This window comes from Ammospiza caudacuta, chromosome 21 (genome assembly GCF_027887145.1).
Source record: "Ammospiza caudacuta isolate bAmmCau1 chromosome 21, bAmmCau1.pri, whole genome shotgun sequence".
Lineage (NCBI taxonomy): Eukaryota > Metazoa > Chordata > Aves > Passeriformes > Passerellidae > Ammospiza > Ammospiza caudacuta.
In genome coordinates, this window is record NC_080613.1 from 5,062,021 (window position 1) to 5,085,517 (window position 23,497).

The 23,497-nt window shown below is 41.0% G+C and overlaps 1 protein-coding gene across 11 annotated transcripts in view; it reads left to right on the forward strand.

Moving 5' to 3' along the window:
- Positions 1 to 23,497, forward strand: part of FNBP1 (formin binding protein 1) — an 89,942-nt gene that overhangs the window by 28,159 nt on the left and 38,286 nt on the right. For 7 of the 11 annotated variants that reach the window (XM_058818419.1, XM_058818430.1, XM_058818423.1 and 4 more), the window contains exons 2-6: positions 955 to 1,070; positions 5,657 to 5,713; positions 8,176 to 8,323; positions 20,375 to 20,437; positions 21,251 to 21,355. In XM_058818419.1, the coding sequence (XP_058674402.1) occupies positions 955 to 1,070; positions 5,657 to 5,713; positions 8,176 to 8,323; positions 20,375 to 20,437; positions 21,251 to 21,355 (489 nt within the window). Of the gene's footprint in view, positions 1 to 954; positions 1,071 to 5,656; positions 5,714 to 7,799; positions 7,845 to 8,175; positions 8,324 to 20,374; positions 20,438 to 21,250; positions 21,356 to 23,497 lie in introns of all 11 variants that reach the window. The other 4 variants (XM_058818420.1, XM_058818421.1, XM_058818422.1 and 1 more) reach the window with 1 other exon arrangement.

The window sequence follows — 23,497 nt, forward strand, 5'->3', positions numbered from 1 at the left end:
ATGCCAAATAAATTAGGCTGATATTAAAGCCCTTGTTTATTTTCCAGTGTATGTCTGTCAGAATAAGTATTCAATGTATTACAGTTTAAAAATTATATTTCAAGTATTGTAGAAACAATTTCTGCAAAGCTGTGTGGAATGGATTGTGGAATTTGAGTGCTGTTGAAATAACCAAATTTTGAAAAATAAGGTGATTAAAATTGAAATCTGCAGATAGCAATAAACTGGCTTGGATAATTAATTTGGATTTAGAGTTGCTTAATTTCTCTTGGCATTTGCAAATCCCAGACTAACTTGTGGAATGTTCTTGATTTCATTGAAAACATGTGTGACTGTTTTTGAGGGCAACGATATCTGAAGAACAAAGCAGTATCTGTATCTAAATGGAGGTGGACAAGAAAACTTTCAGAAAACATAGTTTGTCATTTTAGGGGGCATTGTGTTGTCTGTTTTAGAGCAAACAGTCTACAAAGGAATTGAGGTCTGCTCTGTAAAAAGATTAACTGTTCTGAATAACATTTTAAATTCATAGCACTGGCAAAGCTGGAGTTTAAATCTACAATTTTCATATGAAAATCAGAATTACCAATCAGGAGCAGATCCCAAATTCATGGAACTTCTATTAGTCCTTCTGAGTAAAACAAAATACTGTCATGAGTATCTATTTCTTATCCTACATTTAAGTATTTCTATTAGAAGAGGGTATTTAATAGAATTGCTAGTATTTCTGGAATGAAACTGATTCAGAAATGAGTAATGAAGAGTGTTGCTGAATTGGGCTCGTGGTAAAATACAGATTTCTGTTGTTAAAAACCTGTCTCACTATAAAAGTATCTAAGTGGTAATGGAAAATATTAACAACTCTTTCTGTGTGGTGATACTCCCTTTGTAAATTAATTTTAAGTTGTCTCTGTGTTCAATGAGACTAAACTATTTTTTTTTTATTCATTGCAGGACCAGTTTGACAACTTAGAAAAACACACTCAGTGGGGTATTGATGTTCTGGAAAAGTACATCAAGTTTGTAAAAGAAAGAACAGAGATTGAACTCAGCTATGCAAAGCAGCTTAGGTAAGTTGATATGTAAAATTCTGGACTTTGAGTTGCATCTCTTCAGAGCCTGTAATCAACTCTAAGTTTGCTGTGTCAGTGGTGATTTTGTTTATAATAATGGTTTTAGAAAATAGCTTTAATTTAGAGGTTGGAAAGTAAAAGTTAATTTAAGATCCTGTTGTATTATATCTGCTAGTAATCAGATGTTTTGCAAAAAGAGAGGGTATTGAGGTGGCTGAGCAGCACACTAGGGCTTACTCACAGTTTGTGCATGATTAATGGCTCAGGCTCTGAGCACAGCACTGTCATGTTTTCCATGAAATTGGGGCTGCTGTGCAAAAATGCTGAAGGGTTTGAGAATTCAATGGAATAATGATCATTTGTTAGGAGAAGTTTAGGTTTCCTTTTACTAAAACAGGCCTTTTTTTTGAATGTGCATGGGGAGGAATTACAGGTCAAAGTCAGGCCCAGCCCTTGGTAATTTTTTCTATGTAGTTAAGAAGGTTACAGCCTGAGATTTGAATTATACTTTTATGATCTTTTGAGGTGTCTCCTGATCTCTGTCTCTCAGAGCTGAGATTTTTGTGAATTAATCTCAAATAATCACTGCTGGGTACTTTCTACATGTCCATGTCTGGTTTGATTGTAGTCAGAGATAAGAATGTGTGAACCAGACACAGAAAAAATCTTCCTTGAGGTCAGATCCCAGGGAAGAGGTGCTAAGAACCCTCCCACAGGAGTGGATATCACCTTGCTTTTCCCAGTGAGGTAGAAAAAACTGAGAATTGATCAGGGGTGAGAAGGGAGCAAAGCACACAGGGGGTCCTGCTGAACAACATTTTTGGCAGCCACTTGTGCCCAGTGCTAAACTGGAGGTGCTGGTGTTAACTGGGAGGGGGAGAGCAGGAATAATTATTCCTAATTCCCCCAGTAAACCCACCTTTTATTTGCATGGTGATAATAAATCTTGAGAACTCTTTCCATTATTACTGGCTTTTAAGAGAACTCTTTCCATTATTACTGGCTTTTAAAGAGATGGGATCTGAGGTTTCAGTTTATCTGTGTATTTAACATAGTATCAATTAAAAAAAAAATCACCCAGAATTTGCTTATGTTTGAGTGGACTGGAGATGCACAGTGGCTTGTGATTCATGAGGAGCTGGTTGTAGATAAATCCCTGCCCTGATGGTTGTGTGCTCTCCCAGGGGAATGCCAGGAGGCTTCCCCAGGGTTTCTGCCTCAGACAAGCAGGAAATAGAAAATGACTCGTGCAGGAACAAATTGCTCACATCCTATGGAGAGGAGCAGAGGGTGAATTACAGAGGCAAAATGAGCTGGAACAAAGAGAGTGTGACTGGGCTGGGAAAGCCCAGCAGAGTATCTGGGTGAGCTGGCCTGTCCTAGGAACAGTCCTGCACTAGACTCACTGGGGTATTCAGGATGACAAATTCCAGGTATAAAGAGCTTAATTAATCACATAAACACCCAAACAACATATAAATGAAAGTGAAATATTGTTTTACTTGTGACCATGTAGGAACTATGAATTGCTGAGCTTTATTTCTTATTCTGGTCTAGACTTCCCAAAAAACATGGTCTATTTTTTTCCTGCCTCTCTGTATTTTTATGGTTTGAGGACAACTACATCTGTCCCCAAGGAGCTCTTAAACACAGGGTTGCTTGCAGACATCTAAGAAGTTAAAAGTACAAAAGAAAAAAAACAAAAAATGTAGACCTGTCAAGTGTTGAGGTAAAGCAGTGCTGTACATTAAAAAAGAGAAATAAATCATGCATCTGCTTTTATTTAATAAGTGTCCTTAAGCCTGGTGCAAACCTTTTTTGTACCACATCAATTTGGTGTAAAAGGGCTGCATCACATCACTGCATGTCATAACATGCAGAAAATGTTATTAAAAAGAGACAGGTTAACTCCAGGTACTCCTGTGGATGTAACTCAGTTTTGTTTGTAGTGTAAGTAAAGCTGCTGAAATTTATTTCCTTCTGCACAACTTGTATTTTCTGTTCCATCCTTGGGTTACCTAACTAGCGATTTCTCCTCTCTAACTATCTACATCTCAGCCTGGTCATCTATTGAAGTTAAATTTTCTTCTATTTAAAAACATTTCTTCTTCTTTATAATTCTGCAGATGTGTATTTAATATTTTAGGTTAGGCTTACATATCATTTACAATTAGCCTGGTTTGGGAGTCCAGATCTGACTTGGTTATTTTCTTTGTTTCACATTGTATTTATTGAATCATTAAGCTAGGCTGGAATGTAGGAACTATGGTAGAATCTTATTTTAGGTATTTTAACTTCCATGGGACCCTGATGCGCTGGATGCTGTGCTCCCAGTGCTGAGATGCGGTGTCCTTGTCATTCCCTTACAGCACATGCACTCAGAGCATCACAAAGGGTGTCAAAACCCTTGCCTAATGTGGTGATGGATAGATGGCCTCAAGGAAAATGTGTTGGAAAAAATGCTTCAGGTGTCAGGATAATCTGAGAATCAGAACCCCTGATGTCTGACATCTTTCTCTCACATTTGTCACCCAAGTTCAAATATGGGAGCAGAGAAACAAGCTGGAAAGGCAGAAAAAATGATGCAGAGTGAAAAGCAAATAGAAACACTCGTGGAGATAGGTGCTCAGAGTGGCAGAGAATCTTTCCAGAGATGGTTTTATTATGTGTTAGCTCCCTCTGTAATCATTGTTGGCACTGAAGGTGTCACTGTCACTGCACCAGGACATGCTGAGCTCCAGCAGTACTTCTGCATTCACTGGCACTTGTGGGGATTTTGTGTACCTGGTTAAACCTACATCTGATTTAGAAAACAGCAAAAAATAATTAGAGAACTTCAATAAATAGACTCAATTTGTGTGTTGTGTAAATTGCACAGAAGATAATGAAGTGTTTAACCCAGATGCTAATCCTTGGTAAGTGGTTTTTGTCTGTGAAAGCAGACTGTGGGTTTTTTTCCCCCCTCAGCTCTGTAGCATTTCTGCACCTTTAAAGATTCACAGGAAGCCAGTTGCTGTGTGTGTCAGAATTAATTGGGCAGCGTGACAGTGCAGGGAGATGGAGTTTTGACTGTGTGAAAATGCCTTATTACTGTAGCCTTCTGTGCTTTTTTCTTGTGGTTTTTCCTTTTCCCTTCAAGCTGGTACATGGAAGGAGGCATTCCCATGGCATCTAAAGGGTGCTGTAAAATTTATTTTCATCATGCAGAACAGTTTGCAGAACCCTTCCCATTCTGGTGTTTGATGGAAGCCGCAGAACTAGACAAGTTAATTTTTTCAGAGCATATTCTTGTAGAGAAGGCACAGACTGAGAGGGAGATACTCATTTGGATCCCTTCCAGTCAGGATAGTTAAATTTTGAGGAACACATGTTTGCCTGTGCAAATCTGCCAGCGTTCTGGCTACTCCTCTGTTGGGGCAGATGCTCCTTAATTCCTCAAGGAGAACAAAAGGAATAAGAAATGTGAGATGGGAGGCCCTGCTGTCCCCAAGTCAGCAGTAAAACCAGCATCAGCAGGGAATGGGTTACACCTCTGAAAAAGCAGTTTCATTACAACTTGCATTCTGGGATTTCTCCAAAGCGTTTGGCATGGATAAGTTGATAAAACTCAGTCCTCCTTTGGACAGTGCTTCCATCAATACTCCCTGTGTGCTGCTCTTCATCACTGAAACAACCTTGTAAAACTAAACCAAATGGCTTCCCTTCCACAGCAGGGTGAGAGGCTGCCAGAGAGAACAGAGTCATGGGGCTCAGTTCAGGACACAGGAGCACTGAAAAGCCCTTAAAACTGCTCAGCTCTGTGCTGTGCTGCAGTGCAGTGTGCATCCTGGTGCTGATAGGGCCAGGTGGCAGCACACCTTCCCAAATTCCCTGGATTTGCTGCTGATGAGAGGCTTGTGGGACAATAAAAAGCATACAATGTCAGATGTGCTCACAGCAAGCTTCAGGTTTCTTATTTAAGATACAATCACTCCAAGAGCATATTGGTGTTTTAAAATTAAATCAGTAGTTGGCTGGGGGATAATGAGATGCAATCATCTGTGCTAATTAGGATAATCAAATGTCACACTTCCACCAGCATTAGTTGATAATCACAAAATGAACCCCCTCTTGCTATCTCAGTGCAGCTTCCCACAGCTTTGTGAAGGGTTTTTTTTTGCCTTCTAATCATCCTGCTAAATGCAGGCAAACCTGCCTGGCCAAGAGTGTCATCTGCTGCTTCAGATCTGCCTTACCTGAGGTGACTTTTACTCTAAAAGAACCTCTCCTCTAAATCAGGTGAAGGAGATCTGTGCATCAGCAGAACCAGAACCCAGGTGTATCAGCTTCATGACCTTAACTTAGCAACTTCTTGGGTTCAGAATCTGCTGCTTTGCTGTAGTTAGAGACTGGAGCAGAGTGCAGCCCATTCTTAGCGTGTTAGTACAGCACAATCAAAGCCTGATTATAGTCATGCTCCAGGAGAGGTGTCTGCTCACTGCAGATAAAAACTGCAGCCTCACAGAATGTGTGTGCAGCTCCATCAGTAAGCTTCAAAGGATATTTTAAAATTTTATTTTATGTCTCTATATTTTCAATTTTAGGAATCTTTCAAAGAAATACCAACCCAAGAAGAACTCCAAAGAGGAGGAGGAATACAGGTATGTTCACCATTCCCTGCTGGGTGAGCACACATTGATGGAGGAATGGGAAAGTTTGGGTCATCACCTAGGATTTGGCTTGTAAACCCAAGGTTTTAATGTCAAGTGTAAGAATATAGACATCACAGATGCACAAACAGGCTTGTGGGGTAGATAGTAAGGAGTGGATTTGCCCTGTAACTACTCAGTTCCCTATGTTGCAGTTTCTGGATGCCTGGGTTGGGGTTTTGGTTTCATTTGTTTTTTTAATGTGCCTTAAAACCTTCAAGCCAGACTGATCCTGCTTCTCTGAAGTGAACAACCAAATTCATATCTGCTTTCAGCAGGAGCAGAAGCAGTTGTTAATTTTAGCATGAAACTCAAGCACTCTGTGTAAGTATTAAATGACTCAAACAGGCTGACAACACAGATTAGTAACTTACAAAAGGAGTAATGTTCTAACAGCACAGTGGCTCCTGCAGAGCAGGGTGGAGGATCAGGGTTGTACTCCCAGTGTCCTGGGGCTGGCTGCTGTTGAAGGATGGGCACAGCCTCACCTGTCTGGTTGTGACTCCCCTGCTCAGACCTGTCCCCATGGCAGGGGATTGATGCTGTGCTCACAGGCAGAGCAACAAGGTCCGGGAGATGAGACCCCACCGGTCCCTAAGGACCCTCCTGCCCTTAAGGAGAATGAAGATATGTTTTAAGGAGAATTTTCTAGAAGATGAGCTTCCCACCAGGCTCTAAATCAGAGAACCTTTCCCCTTAGAGCACTGTGAGCCCGGAGTTTCTCAACATCAGGGTTTTGTAATGCAGCTCTGAAGGAAGGCATGGCAGGGGCTGACCCTCAGCCTGGTGCTCCACGAGGCTGCTCTGCCTCTGGAGAGCCCAGCAGCAGCCTCAAACCCCTGACCTTGAAATTTGACGTTTCAAAAGAGTTTGGATATGGCTCCAATTGGATGATTATATTAATACAGATTTTTTGGGTCAGCCCCCCAAGCTGCTCTACACAGCTACTCCAGTGGTTTGTGTAAGAGAGATAACAGGCTCTTTGCTTGCTTTTAAATTTATTTTTAGGAACATTGTTTGGGAATCAGTTATTTATGCCATTGTTTCCCGAGATATTGATATTTACACAAGGAAGATTATGTTACCAGCACAGTGGCTGTTCTTGTCTCTACACAAGATTAGGAATAAATCTGCCTTTGGATAGCTCCACCATAAATGGGTATTTTGAGTTTACTACAATGGGTTTTGGCACATCCTTCATTGCTGAAAAAGGATATTGGAGTTGAATGATTCTGTGTGATGTGGCACAGAAGATCCTGAGCATCCTTTGCCCTTTATAAATACAGTGTTCACCTCAGTGTGGTTACTTCATGTCTCAAAACAATATCTGGGGATTTGCCATGTGACCTTTGGGTGCCTCAGATGGTGCTTGGAGACAACCTTGCTGAAAATCAGCTTTTTCAAGCTCGTTGTCAGTCTCTAGTTCTGTGCCTTTTAGATCTTGGGATATTTTTGCAACTGGGATTTCTCTCATTTCACATCTTGACTGTGAATGTTTCTGCTTGTAATGTTTTTTAGTCCCTTTATAGTTTCTCCTGTTTTTATTTTCATATGATGTCTTTTTCATCCCTACTTGTACTGCTCTATTCTATTTCCCCTAAATATCTCCATCTTTGCTTTGATTTTTCACCTTTAGGTGATGTTACCAGCACAGGCCACTACTATTTTAGAATTAGAATAAAAAATAACAACAACAATAGTTTTTCTAGTATGTAGTAGTGTCTTGCTGCTGGCTTCCAGCTGCCCACACAGCCAGCTGGGGTATTTAAATGCAGCTCTGTTGGCACTGGGTTGAATATACCAGTGACATAATCTGCTGCTTCAAAATTTGTGTGCACAGATGTTTCTTCCTTTCAATAATACATGGAATGCTGTATGGGAGGTTATTTGATATGAAAAAATAAACCTTGTGATGGAAGGTACTAAAAAATATGGGTTGACAATGAACAGCTGGTTAGTAAACTCTATTTATTTGAAAACTTTATAAACTATAGCTGATTTAAATCAAATTTACACTATGAAAAACTTTCTTTTCTAGGCTATGCTGGCCAAAATTTTGCTTGCTTAGACAGGATTTTTCCAGGTAGGATATACTGATGACTCTGTGCACTGAATTGTAGGAATTGAGACAGTACAACTAGAAATGTTTGGTGAGTAGAGATTAGAAAACTGAAGCCCCAGAGCTGTGCTGATAAAGAACCTGGCACTCTAAAGTGGTGATATTTTAAGAGCCAGTGTCAAACTGTCTAAATTGAGATAGACTTATCAGAGAACTGTCAGTGTGCGGGACAGGCTTCCTTTGGAGCAATTCCTTCAGTGAATCTGTGCTAAGTGCTTAAGGAGGATCCCAGCTCCCTTTGCAGTGTGTCTGTCAGAAAATAAAGAGCCTAAAAATGCATTTCTGTCCTTTGCAGGTACACATCAACCAGAGCCTTCCTAGCCACTTTAAATGAGATGAATGACTATGCTGGGCAGCATGAGGTGATCTCAGAGAACATGACCTCTCTGATCACTGTCGAGTTAACGCGCTACGTGCAGGAGCTGAAACAGGAGAGGAAATCGGTAACCCATCCTTCTTTATTTATTATTCACTAGGAATTGCTATTTAAGACAGCTAATTAGTGGTAGTGGAGCTCAATGTTAAGTGAGATTTATTTGTAGTTAATAAACATGAGCTGTGCTAATGAACCAAGCATTAAAGAATTGGGTTATGTGCCCTGGCCAAGTCGCTGAACCGTTTGAATCAAATGTTATAAAATCAGACAGGAATGCCTGCAGGAGAATCCCTCCTAAATAAGGTCAGAGACCCATCTGTGCTTAAGGCTCTGCTAGCCAAAAGCTTGCTTGGGGCAGAGTCCAGCAGCACTGTGTAAAGCCTGAAATAAACAGAGGAACTGCAGTGCTGAGATGATTGAGAGAATTATTTGGATTTTGATTCATATTTTTTGTGCTTCTCAGCCAGATCTGGCAAAGGAGACTCTTTAAAAAAAATTTTAATATTAAATAGGGGGTTTGTCTTGTTTGGTGAAGATAAGGAATGTGGTTTTCAACCTGTTGTCCTTCAAGACTGGTGGAATTAATAGATTTATGTTAGTGCTCTATTGCAGCTGGTACTTTAGGGACCTGTGTGCCTGCTGCAGTGAATGTTCAAAGCTGATTAATTTGCACATCACCAGCTCTGTAAAATGCAGAGTTGAGATGTGATTTCCTTCCTTGCTTTGAATCCTTTTATGTCCTGGATGTGTGAGCATAGAAGAAGGATTCTAAGCACTACAAATACTCACAGAACAGGTATAAAATGACTAAGCAAAGTGCAAAGGGAGCATCAGAGCATTATATTTCATTTCCAAGCTGTTGGTCTATTTTGGAAAGTGCAAAAATACTCCTGCAGAACTTATGCATTTATAAATAGTCCCACTAAACACTAAGCATGTGCTGAGGTGCTGTGTGGGAGCAGAGCCCTGGAAATCACCACCTTTTTCTAAGTATAGCATTAGAATGATAATTCTGTCAGCAGAGGAAAAGAATATATAGACATAGCTTTAATCTGCAAAATGGTGTGTAATCTTCAGTGTGGAAGGATGTTTTACATATAACTGATGGGAATGTTTTCTCAGCCCCTCTTATATGTGACCTTATATCCAGCATGGATCTGTGCAGAAGGAGGAAAAAAGGGGAAAAAAGCAGCATTCTAGTGTGGCATTTTTCTGTCAGCTCTTGTTTTTTGCCTGGTTTCTCAATTACATGGGTATGAATTGATTGGAATATCTAGATGTTCTAGGTACTATGGAAGTGGGCTTGCAATATTTCTTGTAAAGAATTTGAGTAGTAACTATTGGCTTTTTGTTTTGTTTGTAAACTTTTCTAGTAATTATGGCTCATATAAGTAAGGGGTGAATGACAGGAAAATTAGTGTAATATTGGCCTAGTGATAAGAACAGGGGAACAGCAAAAAGCAAGTGAGTGTATTTACCTGCTGTTGCTGATAATTACTGGCCTTTAACAGAAAACAGTTGTCAGAGTTGTTTTGTTCTTGCAACATAAATCAAGCTTATAGGAATTAGGAATCCTTGTCTAGTTCCTGTAGATTTCTCATTCAGGAGAAAACTGTGTTGAAAAGGAAACTGTTCCCACCCTCAGGCATTTTTCATGCACAGCCTCTCACTTCATCCTGTAACAGCATTGATCCTGCTGAGATCTGCAGGAGGGGAGGGTGGATGTTGTGTAAATATTACAGAGAGCTGCAGCTTAGGCAAAACCTTTTATGATATCAATTAATGAATGACTTGGTATTTCCAGAAATTTTGTTGGCAGGGTTCTCGTGCTCACTGTTTGTTCTTCCATCAACTGCTGTGCTCCAGGTCCAAAGAATCATTTGGATGAGCCACTCCTGGGGCTGGGTCCATGTGTAGGAGTTGGGAGACCCACATTCTTCTCCACTGAGTCTTGAATTAAGTCATTCAGGTGTCCAAATACACCTGAATGTAAAATGGTAAAATTTCCAGTGATTTCAGCATGGCTGTGGTAGATAAGCACCTTTACTCTTTTGGTCTTACTTTTCTACTTGGAAGATGGAAATTATACACAGAGGTGTCGTAAGTAAATGTGTGAAAGATGAGCTCAAGTCCAGCAGAAAGGGGTCAGGCAATAGGAATGGGGTTGGAAGGGACCTGAGAGCTCATCCCATTCTCCCCTGCCATGGGCAGGGATAACTGGTCCAGCCTGCACCAAACCCTGACCTTGAACACTTGCAGGGGTGGGGCAGCCCCAGCTTCTCTGGGGCCTCAGCACCCTCACAGGGCAGAATTTTTTCAAATATCTCTAAATACAGCTTCTGTTTCCAAAGGAAACCCCTTTGATACCCAGGAGTGTTTGCTGGAGCTGTGAGCAGTGAGTGTGGCTGATGATCTTTGAACACATGGGGGCTTGTGCCTGCCTGCCTGCTCTGCTTTCATGCTCATTTAGCTCTATTGATTCCAGTGGAATTACACCAGCAGATGATTGGGGTCACACAGTAATAAATAATTTCTTGGGTTTTGCTTGGCCTGGAAGTGGTGCAGAACTGATACTGTGTCATGCCTTACATGGGTTTTACGCTGGGTAAAATTCATCTGGCATGCAAATTGTACATATGTTGGGTTTGTTTGGCTCTCTGAAAGGTGTGCTTGATGGCTGCCTATGTAATGTTTTTTCTATAAAAGATGCTTGCTAGTGGTAAAATAAGGAAAGAAGCAACTGATCAAAACCAGGCAGGACAATTGTGCAGGTTGGACAGGTGGGATGATGTGCAAGGTGCAGTTGTTCAAAAGAGAGATACCTCCTTCTTCCTGTGATCTGATTTAGAACTTGGGAGAGTTCTGGGTTACCTTTACACTTTTTCAGATCCTGTGCTTTGTTGCATGATGGCTTTTGAACTTTAGAAAGTGGTTACAAAAATCAGGCCAAGACTCCTGTGTGAAACTTAAATATCTTTAGGAGTTAAGGTGAATCAATGACTTTATAATTTTACGCTTTATCATTTCACACATTCCTCTTCCATAAGATTGCTCTCAGTGCTGTCACGGTACCAAATGAGTTGTTTTGCCCTCACAGTCACTAAGTCAGGTACACACCCTGCCTGATTTTCACACTGTGAGAGGGAGAACTCCTTGTGTTGTTTCAGTTCTTCCCAGCTGCCCAGTGAAGTGAAACTCTTTATAGTGCAGTTCCTCACTTGAACTTCTTCTTGTACTCTCTTGATCTTACTGTGTCCATGCTCTCTCAGGAGACATTCTCTTCCTCAGAGTCCTTGTTAGCTGGTTACAAGCTCAAATTTCAGTTCTGTGTTGTGTGAAGGGCATGTCCCATCCATAGTCCCCTTGAGGCTGTTGAGGTTAGATGCCTGTGACTGAATTGCTGTTGGAAGATGTCATCAAGTCACACAAATGAGGTGGGAATCACCTCTGAGTATTTCAGGGAAAGAACTTGCTTCTGCAGTCATGCTTCATGTCACCCCAATGTCACCAAGGCCTGACTTTGGGGTGGCTCTCAAAAGTGTCAAGTTTGACCTCGATCTCGAAGGTCTCATCCAACCTTGTGATTCTGTGACCTGCAGTATTACAAAATTGGCTCTTAATCTTGTCCATCTTTGACAAAAGAGAAGGTGGTGATCCTGTCATGTCAAGATGAGTGTTTGGACTTCACAAGCACTGACATGTAATACACTTCTAGGCTGGAAATGTACTGATCCAACCATTGAGAATTTCTGTTTGTTGGCTTATTTTTTTCCCTTAACACTTCACAGGACATAGTTGATTTATACATCCAACTATGGCTGAGGAATCCGTCCAATTCTGTAATCTGGATAGAAATTCAAGAATTATTTCCTGAGCCCATTCTGATTTAGATCTCTGGTCACAAACTAGGTCTGACTCTCAGCCTCCTCTGGCAGCAGCTGCTCTGTGTGGCCACTGCTCATGGCAGCTTTGCTAAAAATGTATTTGGGAGTCATGAACCATCTCTCTGATTACTGCTGCTGCTCTCACCTCTGCCTCCACCTCCCCCTGGGGCTGCTCTGGCTCCATACAATCAAGCATGAAAGTCAGATAGAAGCCAAGGGCTTTGCTGCAGTCTGAACTGGTGCAGCACTGGGATTCTGTGGTTGGGAGAGAATTTACCTGATGTCAATACATTCCATTTTGTGTGGGGATAGAAGGGGAACAGGGAATGAATGAATCCTTATGGGTACCATGGGGGCAAAACAGGTCTGGTCCTTTCTGGTGGACCCTCCTTGTGTGCATTCATCCAGGGGGTGCCTCTCAGAGGACTTTCTGTTTCTTGTAGGTTCTCAGGTGTTGATGAAAAGTAAATAATTGGAGGAATTCTGTCACGTTCACTCATTCTGAATAGTACCCTGTTCTGCAAAGAGTCCTGTGGTTTTTCCAGAGGATTCCTCCAGTGTGGAGCAGCATGAGGCAGGGTGGCAGCACACAGCCCTGTCAGGGGCACAATGGATTTTCCCATGTTGCATTTGGGATGTGCCTCAAGCTCTGTGTGTGTTTGGAGCACAGCTGTGCTTTGTGCTGCAGGGGCACAGAGAGACTTTGCTGCCTTCCAGAAGTCACAAACCAACGGCCAAGTGAGGGGTGGGGAAAGGAAAAGAGTGACAGTGAAAGGAAGTGATTTGCCAAACTTCAGATTGATGTAATTCAAACCAAGCTTTCCCCAACTCTTGTCTTGCAACCAACTCACTTCCAGCTCATTGCCCTGTGAATGAAGGTCTTAATTTTAATCTAAAGTTATTTATGGGAATTTGCTGTGCTTGATAAATACACTGCACAACAGTCCTACTCTAAATATTCATCCTCTTTCTTGTGAGGTATTTCTGCTGTATTTGGTTAAGTTAAATTGTACCAGTACAGTGTTACGTGGTAATTATTAAAGAGAAAATTAAGAATGCAGAAATATATTTAGGAAAGATCACAATAAATTCTGTGTTCTGATGGACTGTTTGGTTTTCACCAAATTATGGATAGTAAATACAATGAAGCTGTGTTGGCTATTGCTGTGTTGTCATGGAATGGTGCTGTGAAGGGGAAAAGCAAGTGCTTATTATGGAAATTTAAATAGCATTTTTGTGTGGGAAACTAATACCAATATCCCATGCAACTGAAAGGTATAACGTGACCTTTGGATTTAGCAGGATTCAAAGTTGAGACCACTGAACTTCATATGCTGCTCTTCCCAGTTTTGAATGGGTACACTGAACTATGAAATGATAGCCCAAATAAATAAATTGGCTTCTGTTTACCACATGAAAGAATCAGATTGGGAAAACAAAATCTGTTTACTAACAAATGTAGTTCCATTTTCTGTGAATTGGCCTGAATGCTGCTCTGCACAGCAAGAGCCTTTAGAGGGACAAGATGAGAGATGCCTCCTATGAGCAGTAACATTTCCTGCTCAGTGCATGACTGAGAGATGCCTGAGGCTGAGGGGGTTGAGCACTGGCCATGGATGCATTTTCCCCTTTGTGTTCTGCCTGTACAGCCACAGAGATTGGCCTGAAAAGAAAGAGCAACAATAAAGCCAGATGAGTAGTGCATATGTTAATTGTGGAGAGTGGGGTTCATCCAAGCCTGTGGTACATGTGGGCATGTTCAGCTGGCATTTTTGCTGACATTTAATATTTTATATTTCTGATGCAGGTCTTGGTACTTCAGTGTAGGTGAATGTGTGCATGAAGGGTCTATGAAAACAGCTAAAAGTATTTCCTTGCATATTAAGGCATTAGCTTGTACATCTTCTAGTTTTTGTTGACAGGAATGTCACAGACCATTTGAAATGACACCTTTTAACTGTGGATCAGTGGAAGGAGAGCTTGGTGACAATGCTGGGAATGAGAAAAGATGGAAGCTAGAGCAGCTTGTTCCTCTAATTTCATTGAAGGATATAAAAGCACAAACAACTTTTCACACCATAGTTTTAGTAGTAGTGATGAATCTCCATTTGAAAAGCCCTAGGTTTGCTTTTGAGGAGCACTTGGGCTCTGGTGAGCTTTTAAAGACAAGATTAGTCCCTAGGGCTGGGTTGGAGGAGGGTACATGATCTCCAAACAGCCTGTGCTCACTGGTTCCAGGGCCTGCTGGCCTTGCTGCCCTGAGGGCAGATGGTTGAGCAGGACCTCTCCAGGAGCTGGCCAGAGCAGCAGAGATCCTGAGAATCCTTAGCTCTGCTGCCATGGAGCTGCACTGGCAGCTGCAGCACTGTCTCTGTGCCTGAGAAGAAGTTCTGAGCTACAATTCCCAATGTAAGGACTTTATCTGTCACATGTAGTATGAAAATGACAAGTTACCATAAATATTACTGCCACAGTGTCTCTTAGGTTTGTGCCAATCACCAGGGAGTCACAGAATGGTTTGGTTTGGAAGGAACCTTAAAGATTATTTCATTCCAACTCCCTGCCCAGGGCAGGGACACCTTCCACTGGTCCAGGTTGCTCCAAACCCCATCCATAATTCTGTTGTTACAGCTCAGTGACAACAGGGGCAGCTACTTCAGGTTGTCAGGTGCAGCTGATCTGGAATTTGAAGCTTTGCTCCATAGTGCTTGTTAAATGGAATTTCTTTGGAATACAGCACTCCAGGAGCAGATACTTGCATCAAATTAAGTACAGATATTTCTATAACTTGTCCCAGACTCAACCAAGTTGATAAATACATGTTAAAAATAATGTCCCTGCGGATATTGCAAAGGAGAACAGTGTTATGCCCCAATATTAAGTAGCTGATGAATGTATTAAAATGGTCATGAATTTCATGTCAACATTCACAGAACTCTCTTATGCTCCTCTTTCTACAACTGAGAGAGATAAGACCTCAAGAACATATTGCTATTTTTGGAAACAAAGATTTCTTTGGAGGAGACTGTTTCCTGTCTTTGCAGCCAGAAAAAGAAAAACATTTGACAAGGATTTTTGCAAATATTGCTGAAAAAATTGAGGAAAAAATAGTGTTGTCTTATTTCCGTCTCTGGTGTGCGTTAATCACCAGCCATTATTTTAGAAATCACTTGTAACAAAAATGGAGATAAGAGTTTGAATTGGAGGATGGAGTACTGTATTTTTATTTATTATCAGTGTGAGCTGGGAGTACTTGTTACAAAAGCCAAAGGTAACTATTTTGTTAGTCTGTTTTATTATCTCACATGTACATAGAAGAGAATAAAGCACCCTTGCCTTAGATATATTTTTAGACAATTCTTGTAAAGGATGTTGTCAAATGAACCATATGCTATGCATATAAATTAAGACTGTTTTTATGATTATTTCTAATACAAACATCCTATAGATGTACAAGTCTTTAGTTTAACCATATAATCAACTCCTGTTTGCTTAAGAAAAACAAGGCTGTGTTATTACAGCCTTTTGTAAAAGGTTTCACAGGATCAGTTTAGACAGAGCCTAAGCAGCCCTGTTGTCATGCTGGGAATTTACATGTTTCAGGCAATTATTTAATTGAAAATTGCCCAGGAACTCCTCAGCAAAAGCACTGGAATGTGTTGTCCTTCATTAGATGCTTTTAGCAACATCTTTTCTCCTGCTTCTCTCAAAAGGTCAGGGGGAAAAAAAAAAAAGATAAGATGCATCTTCTAACAAGCTGTTGTTGTCTGCTGGGTGAGCTCTGGGGCTGTGTAAACCCTCGTGCATACCAAGGAAGTTTTGCAAAAATATCCTGCTGCTCCTAATTGTGGCAGTGCTGGCAGGAACAGGCTCTGCATTGTGGGACCCTCGCTCGCTGCTCCCGGCGTTTTGATCAACACGGGTGAAATCTGAGCCCAACAAAAGTCAATGAGAGGTTTGTCTTTGATTGCACAGCAGCCAGGGTTGCTCCCCAGCTGTTCCAGACACAGGCAGCATCCTAATGAGGAGAGCACACCGATCCCTGTGGCTGCATTTGCAAAGGGAAAAGCTCTTTCCTCGAGCTGTGAGCTTTTTAAATATAACAAAAGCTTTTAAAACGTTGAGTTAATTCACAGTCCTCACATGAGCGAGTTAATACTCTGGCAAAAGTATCTCAAGTCTTAACAACTGAATTTTAGAATTCCAGGAAGAATTTCTTAATGGAAAGGGTTGGATTGGGCTGTCCAGGGAGGTGGTGGAGTCACCATCCTTGGAAATGTTCAAGGAAATTCTGCATGTGGCACTTGGGTGTCGTTAAAATTATGATGGTTGGTCATGAGTTGAGGTCAAACTTGGAGATCTTTTCTGAACTCATCTGTGAACTCTCCTGAGATCACCTAAACCCTTCATTGTTGTATTAATCCTGTGAGCTGGAATGGATGGAGTTCTCCAGTGAAAACGTGGCCATTGTGGATTGTTCAGGGCACCCTGGGGCACAATGGGCTTTAACACAGGGAAAAAGGACAGTTGTGGTCATGGATGGTTTGAGTTTGGGCAGTGCTGCTGTGCTTTAAGCCATTTAGTTGGTTTAATAGTTCAATAAAATATTGCTTAGGGAAATCTTAAAGTTGACACAGTGTTTGCTAGCCAAAGAGTGCAAAGTATAGGCTTCAAGGTGATTTAGGGGGGTTGACTTAATGAACACTAATAACCCCAAACTTTTCACTTTACTGTGTTTCTAATGTGTTTTTAGAATTCTGTGGATATGGGTGAAAAGTCTGGAGTAAATCATGGCATGTGAGCCACCTACACTGCTGCTAATGTCTCACTGACACACTTGAGGTGTGATTTATTAATTGAATATCTCACTCATATTCTGATTTTTTTTTAACAGCCTGATTGGGGCCATCAATTTGGACATCCAGTTTGGGAGGGGAAAAAAGAAATACTGTATCAATTACTCCAAATTTCTCATTCTGTGCTGCTGAAATGCCTGTGAGTGGTAGTATGCCACAGGATTTTCTAAATAGTTTTTCATGTTTCCATTTGCTAAATGTTAGGTGTAGAACAACCAATTATTTAATTTGTTCAAAGAAATTTATTTAAATTAGAACTTGTACTTGAAACCTTATCAAGGAACAGTTGAGCTTGGAGTTATTTTTGCTGGGGTTTTGGAGGGGAGGAGGTGAAGGTAGAGGACATTTGCTGTTTAAGAGGATTGTAAAGGAAATGAGTTTGCAGAAGTTGAAGATAGTGCATGGTTTGAGGAAACTGGAGGCTTCCTGTATGACTTTAGGCAGATCACTTGACCGTGGTGCCTTGACTTTTCTAACCCATAAAATTGGGCCAGTGAAGAAATATAGATAGTTGGAAGGTCCCACTTAGGTGCTGTATTTAAAAATGAATTTTTGGAAGGCAGGAATTACCATTGGAAGGCAAAGATTTGCAAAACCAGAAGTGCCTTAGCTCACAACAAGGGACAGCACAGCAAGAATTAGGGGTTATATAAGTATATTTAGAAATTGATTGAACTAAAAAAAAGCAGTATTTCCTGAACTCTTCAAGATGTAATGCACCTGTATTTATCACCATTTAATATTTCACTATTTAATCATCTTCAACAATGCTCATTTTACATTTCAGCATTCCAATTGTGCAGCAGAGTTTTTATAAAAAAAATAAAGTATCAAAATGCAGCAAAATCTGAACTGGATGCAGTCTCACTGCTTCTTGCATGTACTTCCAGAAGCTTGTGCAGCTTATTTTACAGAGATGACAAATTTGGAAGTAACAGGGATGGCTTGTTAAAATGACATTATTCAACTACAATGGTTTAAAAATACACATCCTGTTATCTGATGGGCTTTTGTTTCCAAGTTCATCCTTCAGCTCCTCTCTGCAATTGTTTCCTGTTAAACAAACCTGGCATGTTGTTTTCCTGAGGTTTATGGGTCATTGACAGTATTGGGTTTCACACAGTCCAGCTGCTCCCAAATCAGGTCCATCCTACCCCAGCAAAGTGGGGAGCACAGAAATGGGGGCTGGTGGAAGCAATGAATCCATCAGAGTCATTTTATTCCCAGCTTCACTGTTAAGGCTTCCATGAATTTCATGCTCATTAGCAAAACGTTGAAAAATGTAGTGATAAATTACAGTTGTTCCTTGGGACTGTTTTTGTTGCTCCTTGGGACTGTTTTCCTAAACTCTGATGACAAAAGGAGGAGCCCCTGGCAGGGAAGAGGCAGCATCTGTCACACATGGAGTTGAAAGGACTTGGGGATCTACAAAGGGAACTGAAATCAGCTTGGAGCCTTTCCCTGCCACCCAGCAGTTCCACAGTGATGTCAGGGGTTTTTAATGTCACAGTGTGGTGAGGCAGTGTTTGGAGAAGGTCTCTGCTGTCCCAGCAGTGCCAGGCTGTCACTGCTCCCCTTCCATGGCCCAGTGGCCACACGTGCTCCCTGCTCAGAGGGCAGGAGCAGAGCTGGAGCTGAGCATGGCACGGGCCAGGATGGAAAACATTTCTGCCACTGGGCCTCTCTTGTCTGCTTTAAGAATTTTCCTGTGGAGATAAGCACCATGCAGACATATCCAGCTGTAGAATGTCCCTGTGCTCAGTTCCAGGTGGGCATCCCTCCTCAGCACACAGTGTTTGGGACTGCCAGGGCAGCCCTGGTGCTGTTCTGTTCTTGCAGACATCTTGAACATTACTGTGATTTTTAAAGCTAAATGAGCCTATTTGACATGGCATGATAGAGAATTGCAGTTTTGGGGCTTTTTGCTGTCATGTCTGATGGAGGCAGAATGGCAGCTCTGAAATGTCCCTCATTCCCCTAACACAGGAAAATACCAATTGTGGTAGTGGAAGATGCAGGAGACCAAGGAGCTGCCAATTGTAAAGTGCTTGCAGGCAGATTTTTCTAACTGTGGCATTTTCTAGCAGGTTAATGATCTGGAGTGTGAGCTTTTTTTAACCCAACAAACCATAGGTATCACATTCCTTAAGATTTATGTAAAATCTGATTGCACTTGGGCGTGAGAGCACATAAATTCTAGTGGCATTATCTGGCAATATCTGACCTTTATTTTTCAAGTTTACTTTGTGACACCATTCCTGTATTTGACTAAAACTAATTACCAGTAAATAATACAAAAGAAAGGCCTCTCTCTTCCTGTTTCACTTTGCTTCATTATTTATTTTCCAGGGTGGTGTATGGAGGGGAATAACCTGTTGTAGCAGTCAGCTGGGTCTGCATTCACATTCCTGCCCAGAGCTGGGTCACTCATTTATAGAATGATCTGGAATGAATTGCTTATCTTGAGGGAAAGCCAGGCATATATATGGAGGAACAGCTTGCCCAGAAAAGCTGTGGCTGCCCCATCCCTGGAAGTGCCCAAGGCCAGGTTGGACAGGGCTTGGAGCAGCCTGGGACCGTGCAAGGTGTCCCTGCCATGGCAAGGGGTTGGAACAAAGTGTTCTTTGAGGTCCCTCCCCACCCAAACCATTTTGTGATTCTGCAGAGGGATAAACTAATACAGATTAGATTCTTTGATAAAGAACATTGTGTAAAGAACTGTTACTTAAACCAACTGCAATTTAGATCCACAAAGCACATCAGGAGAGGAGTTCCTTGTTCAGCTGACATCTCCATTTAAAACTTGAGTTACACCTCACTCTGAGCACACACTCACCCCCAGTGTGTGGGAGAGGAGGGATTCTGGAGGGACCAAAAACCTCTTGAGAGGCAGGAGCAGCTGGCTCTGACACACAGTTAGTAACTAGGAAGAAGAGAGGTTTTTTTGTTGAGTCTGAATGAAAATCAGGACAAACATCAGTTGTTAGAATGTGCCAATCAAGTGCATCTTGGTAAATTCATGTAGAGAGAAATTTTAATTTAGAGCCAGTGTTCAGTCTGTCACCAAAGAAATACTCATCAGATAAAAGTGCTTCAGATCCCATGATATGGGAAACCAATAATTATGAGATACAGTGAACAATACAAGGTAGAATTGCTAAAGGGATTAATTAGCTTTAGTCGAACTAACCACTATAATTGATGCAAATATCCATCTGCAGCCTGCTGAGACATTAGATAGTCATCACACACCTGCTCAATTCACCAGCCTTGCAGAACACAGCTGTCAGAATGATTTCTGGTTGGGCTTTTTCTTGAGCATACTTGACTGTTTGTTCTTTTGTTGTTCAAAATGTTTTCTTTTCTTTTTCTAAACAGCACTTCCATGATGGCAGAAAGGCACAACAACACATTGAAACTTGCTGGAAACAACTTGAAGCAGTAAGTGGCAAATTCCTCAGATGTGACATTCAAGTAATTTATATATTGTTTTCAAAAAGATGGTTCCAAATGTTTTATTTGGAAAACAAAAGGTATATGGGTAAAAGTTGTAGAAATGGGATTTTTAAAACTCTGCTGCCTTAAATACACTCACAGTCCTCAAAAAATCTGTTTTAACAGAACATTTGGCTTCTGTGGGTTCTTTGTCTATCACGAGCAGCATTTCATTTGATATGACTTGAAAAGTGTGCTAAGCATTGCTGAAACTGCTGAGTCCCTAAGGGTCCTGCTCAGATATTCCACTGCCAGTTGAACAGCTTCATAATGTGTGAATAAATTGAACAGGAGCATCTCTTGGGTCAGGTGCTGCTTCCCAAAAGTAAATATACATTGGAATTGTCATTCATGTGACGAATGAAAAGTGAGGCTGAAGTACAGGAGAGGATAGAAAAGGGGTTATCAATTACCAAAAATCCTAGTGGCAAATTTGTAAATCTTAGTTACTCCCCATGCATTTACAAAAATGAAAGGGTTAAGTGTTGGAAGAGAGTTATTCCATTTACTAGAGTGGAAGTGATGCTAAAAAGGAAAAATACTGAAATATGAACAGCCTGAATAATGGAACCAAAAATGTGCCTCTGGTAACTCCCTTTTGTGAAGTTCATAAATATGGAAATGTATTCCAGTGTAAACAAGAGAGCCCTAAAATCCTGCAGTTGCTACAACAGATTGTTTTAGTGGCAGGCATGAATTTCAGGCAGATTTTGGGATCTTTTTCTTCCCATAACGAAGGTTTCTGGTTTTTCTTGTCAGAGTAAAAGGAGATTTGAACGTGACTGCAAAGAAGCTGACCGAGCACAGCAGTATTTTGAGAAAATGGATGCTGACATCAATGTGACAAAAGCAGATGTTGAAAAGGTGAGCTGGAGGGTGGAGTCTGTTTGTAAACATGGATGTGATAGGTTTATTGCCTCAATCCTCCTGCTAGGATAAACCCTGTGAGGCTTAATGCCTTACTTGAGTCAGTCTGCTGGTTAATTAAAACCTGGGAGATCTCTGCAGACACCTTTATTTATATAAAAACTCTAAACAGACAGAGTCAGGTTTTTTTAGTGGGTGGTATCTTAGTTTAACAGAGCTGATGTGGCTCTAAAGGAGTTTATGCAAGCTCAGTTTTGACTAACACCCCAGGTTCTGTGACAGCCAGGCTTGTGAGGGCTCCCTGAGGGCTGATTGCAGTTTCCACACATTTTCATTCCCTCTGTGATCCAGGTAGAACCAAATTTCCTCCCCTTGCAGCAGCACTTCAAAGATTTCCCAATGTCATTGGGTGCAATGAGGTATTACCAGACTTGTTTTTCATAGTTGTAGGTTTAGACAGGACAGCTTTCCATGTGATGCAGGATCCTGGAATCCATGCTTGTCACAGATGGCACAAGGCTTTTATTTTCATTTCTCAGTTGCTGGCTGGTTGCAGAATTATTTGTGGCTTTTTTACAATGATCCCCACTCAGTGAAGCTTTTGAACTAATGCTTAATTTTAAACATCCAGTCCTGTTTCAGCACATCTGTCTGGAAATACTTTCTCTCTTTAGTTGGATTCAAAATTGGATGTGTGAAAGGATGCTTAAAGTTTAAATTTTACAGGTCCAAGTCCAATACCTCTAACTTAAGGAAGCAATGAAGAGGAAGAAAATGTTATAAATAGCTTCTGTTTTTGGAGTTACAAATTTGCTCAGAAGATGCACTAATGTAGATCAGAAACACCACATTACAATGTGTAAGGACAGTTTTGTCCTCCTTGAGTTTGAGTCAGACAGGCACAAAATAGCCAGAACATTTGAAAATGTTTATTTTTCAAAGGAAAAAAAATAAAAAGAAAAGGCAACCAAAAGAGAAAGGGAAAAGTAAAAGCTGAAGCTTAAAATATGCCAAATGTTTTGTTGCAGGGACAGGAAAGGAAAGTGAATTATAGGTAAGAAATCTTTCTAGTCTGAGGTCTCCTTGTAAAATGTAGGTTTTGCTTCTCAAGAGGTCTGCTTCTTTCTATTTGAAGTTACTGCAGTCCTGTGAAGATATGAAATATAAATTTCCCTTTACATCTGTGGGATCTCATGTTTCTGCTGTGCTGAGCATCAGGACACTGTGTGGCACAGAGCACCAAGGATGCTCTTGGAAATGAGGACAGTAAATCATAAACAAGCCCAGAAAATTTCCCCCAAGTGCTATTGCATATCAAAGGACAAAATACCTCTGTGGTCTTGTAATTTGCTTGGCTCTTAGTTGCAAATTCACCATGTAGATTTGATCCTTTGTTGCCTCCTGGATTTGCCAAGGCACTTGACAGATGAATGCATGTACAGATTGTTAAAGATGTAGCACCACATGTGGGTTTTTCTAACAGAGAGGGATCATCTCTGCTTTATCTCTATAAAGTGATTTTAGAATACTTCTTTCATAGATAAAATTAGGGCTTGCCCTAAATTTTTTTTTTCCAAAGCTGAGGTCATGTCAAAGGGATACAAAGACATGACTTACTGTTTGAAATAGAGGACTGAAACTCCTTATTTCTACATCCCTTTCCAAGGCTGCCCTTTTCTGGTCAGAGTAAAAGGTGGCATATTGGTGATTTATCAATCTGAGAGTGTTGGGTAAATTCTGGGAAGCAATTTCCTACCCTGGTGCTCTTTGCCTGTCAAGTGAAGCAGAGAGGCTTCCCTTTTAAATTCCTCCAGATTTTTATTGTGTGAATTTGTAAATTATTTATTGCAAAATGTGGCTCAGTGGTATCTTGAAAGAAAAATCTGTTAGTTATGCATGTTGGCAGCTCTCAGGAGAAGGCATTACTCCACTTTCCAGGCAGTCAACAGAGTAGATGGGAGAAGGAAAAGGTTATCAAAATGAGTGGAATGTGAAATAATATTACTGAACAGAGAGAACAGTGTTTTCCAAGTGCATGTGTTAAACTGGGTTCATCCATGTCAGGCTGTGAATAATGCCCTTTCTTTGCTCCCCCCTGCCCGTGTGACTGGGAGGCTCTTGCATAACTCCCAGTGCAGA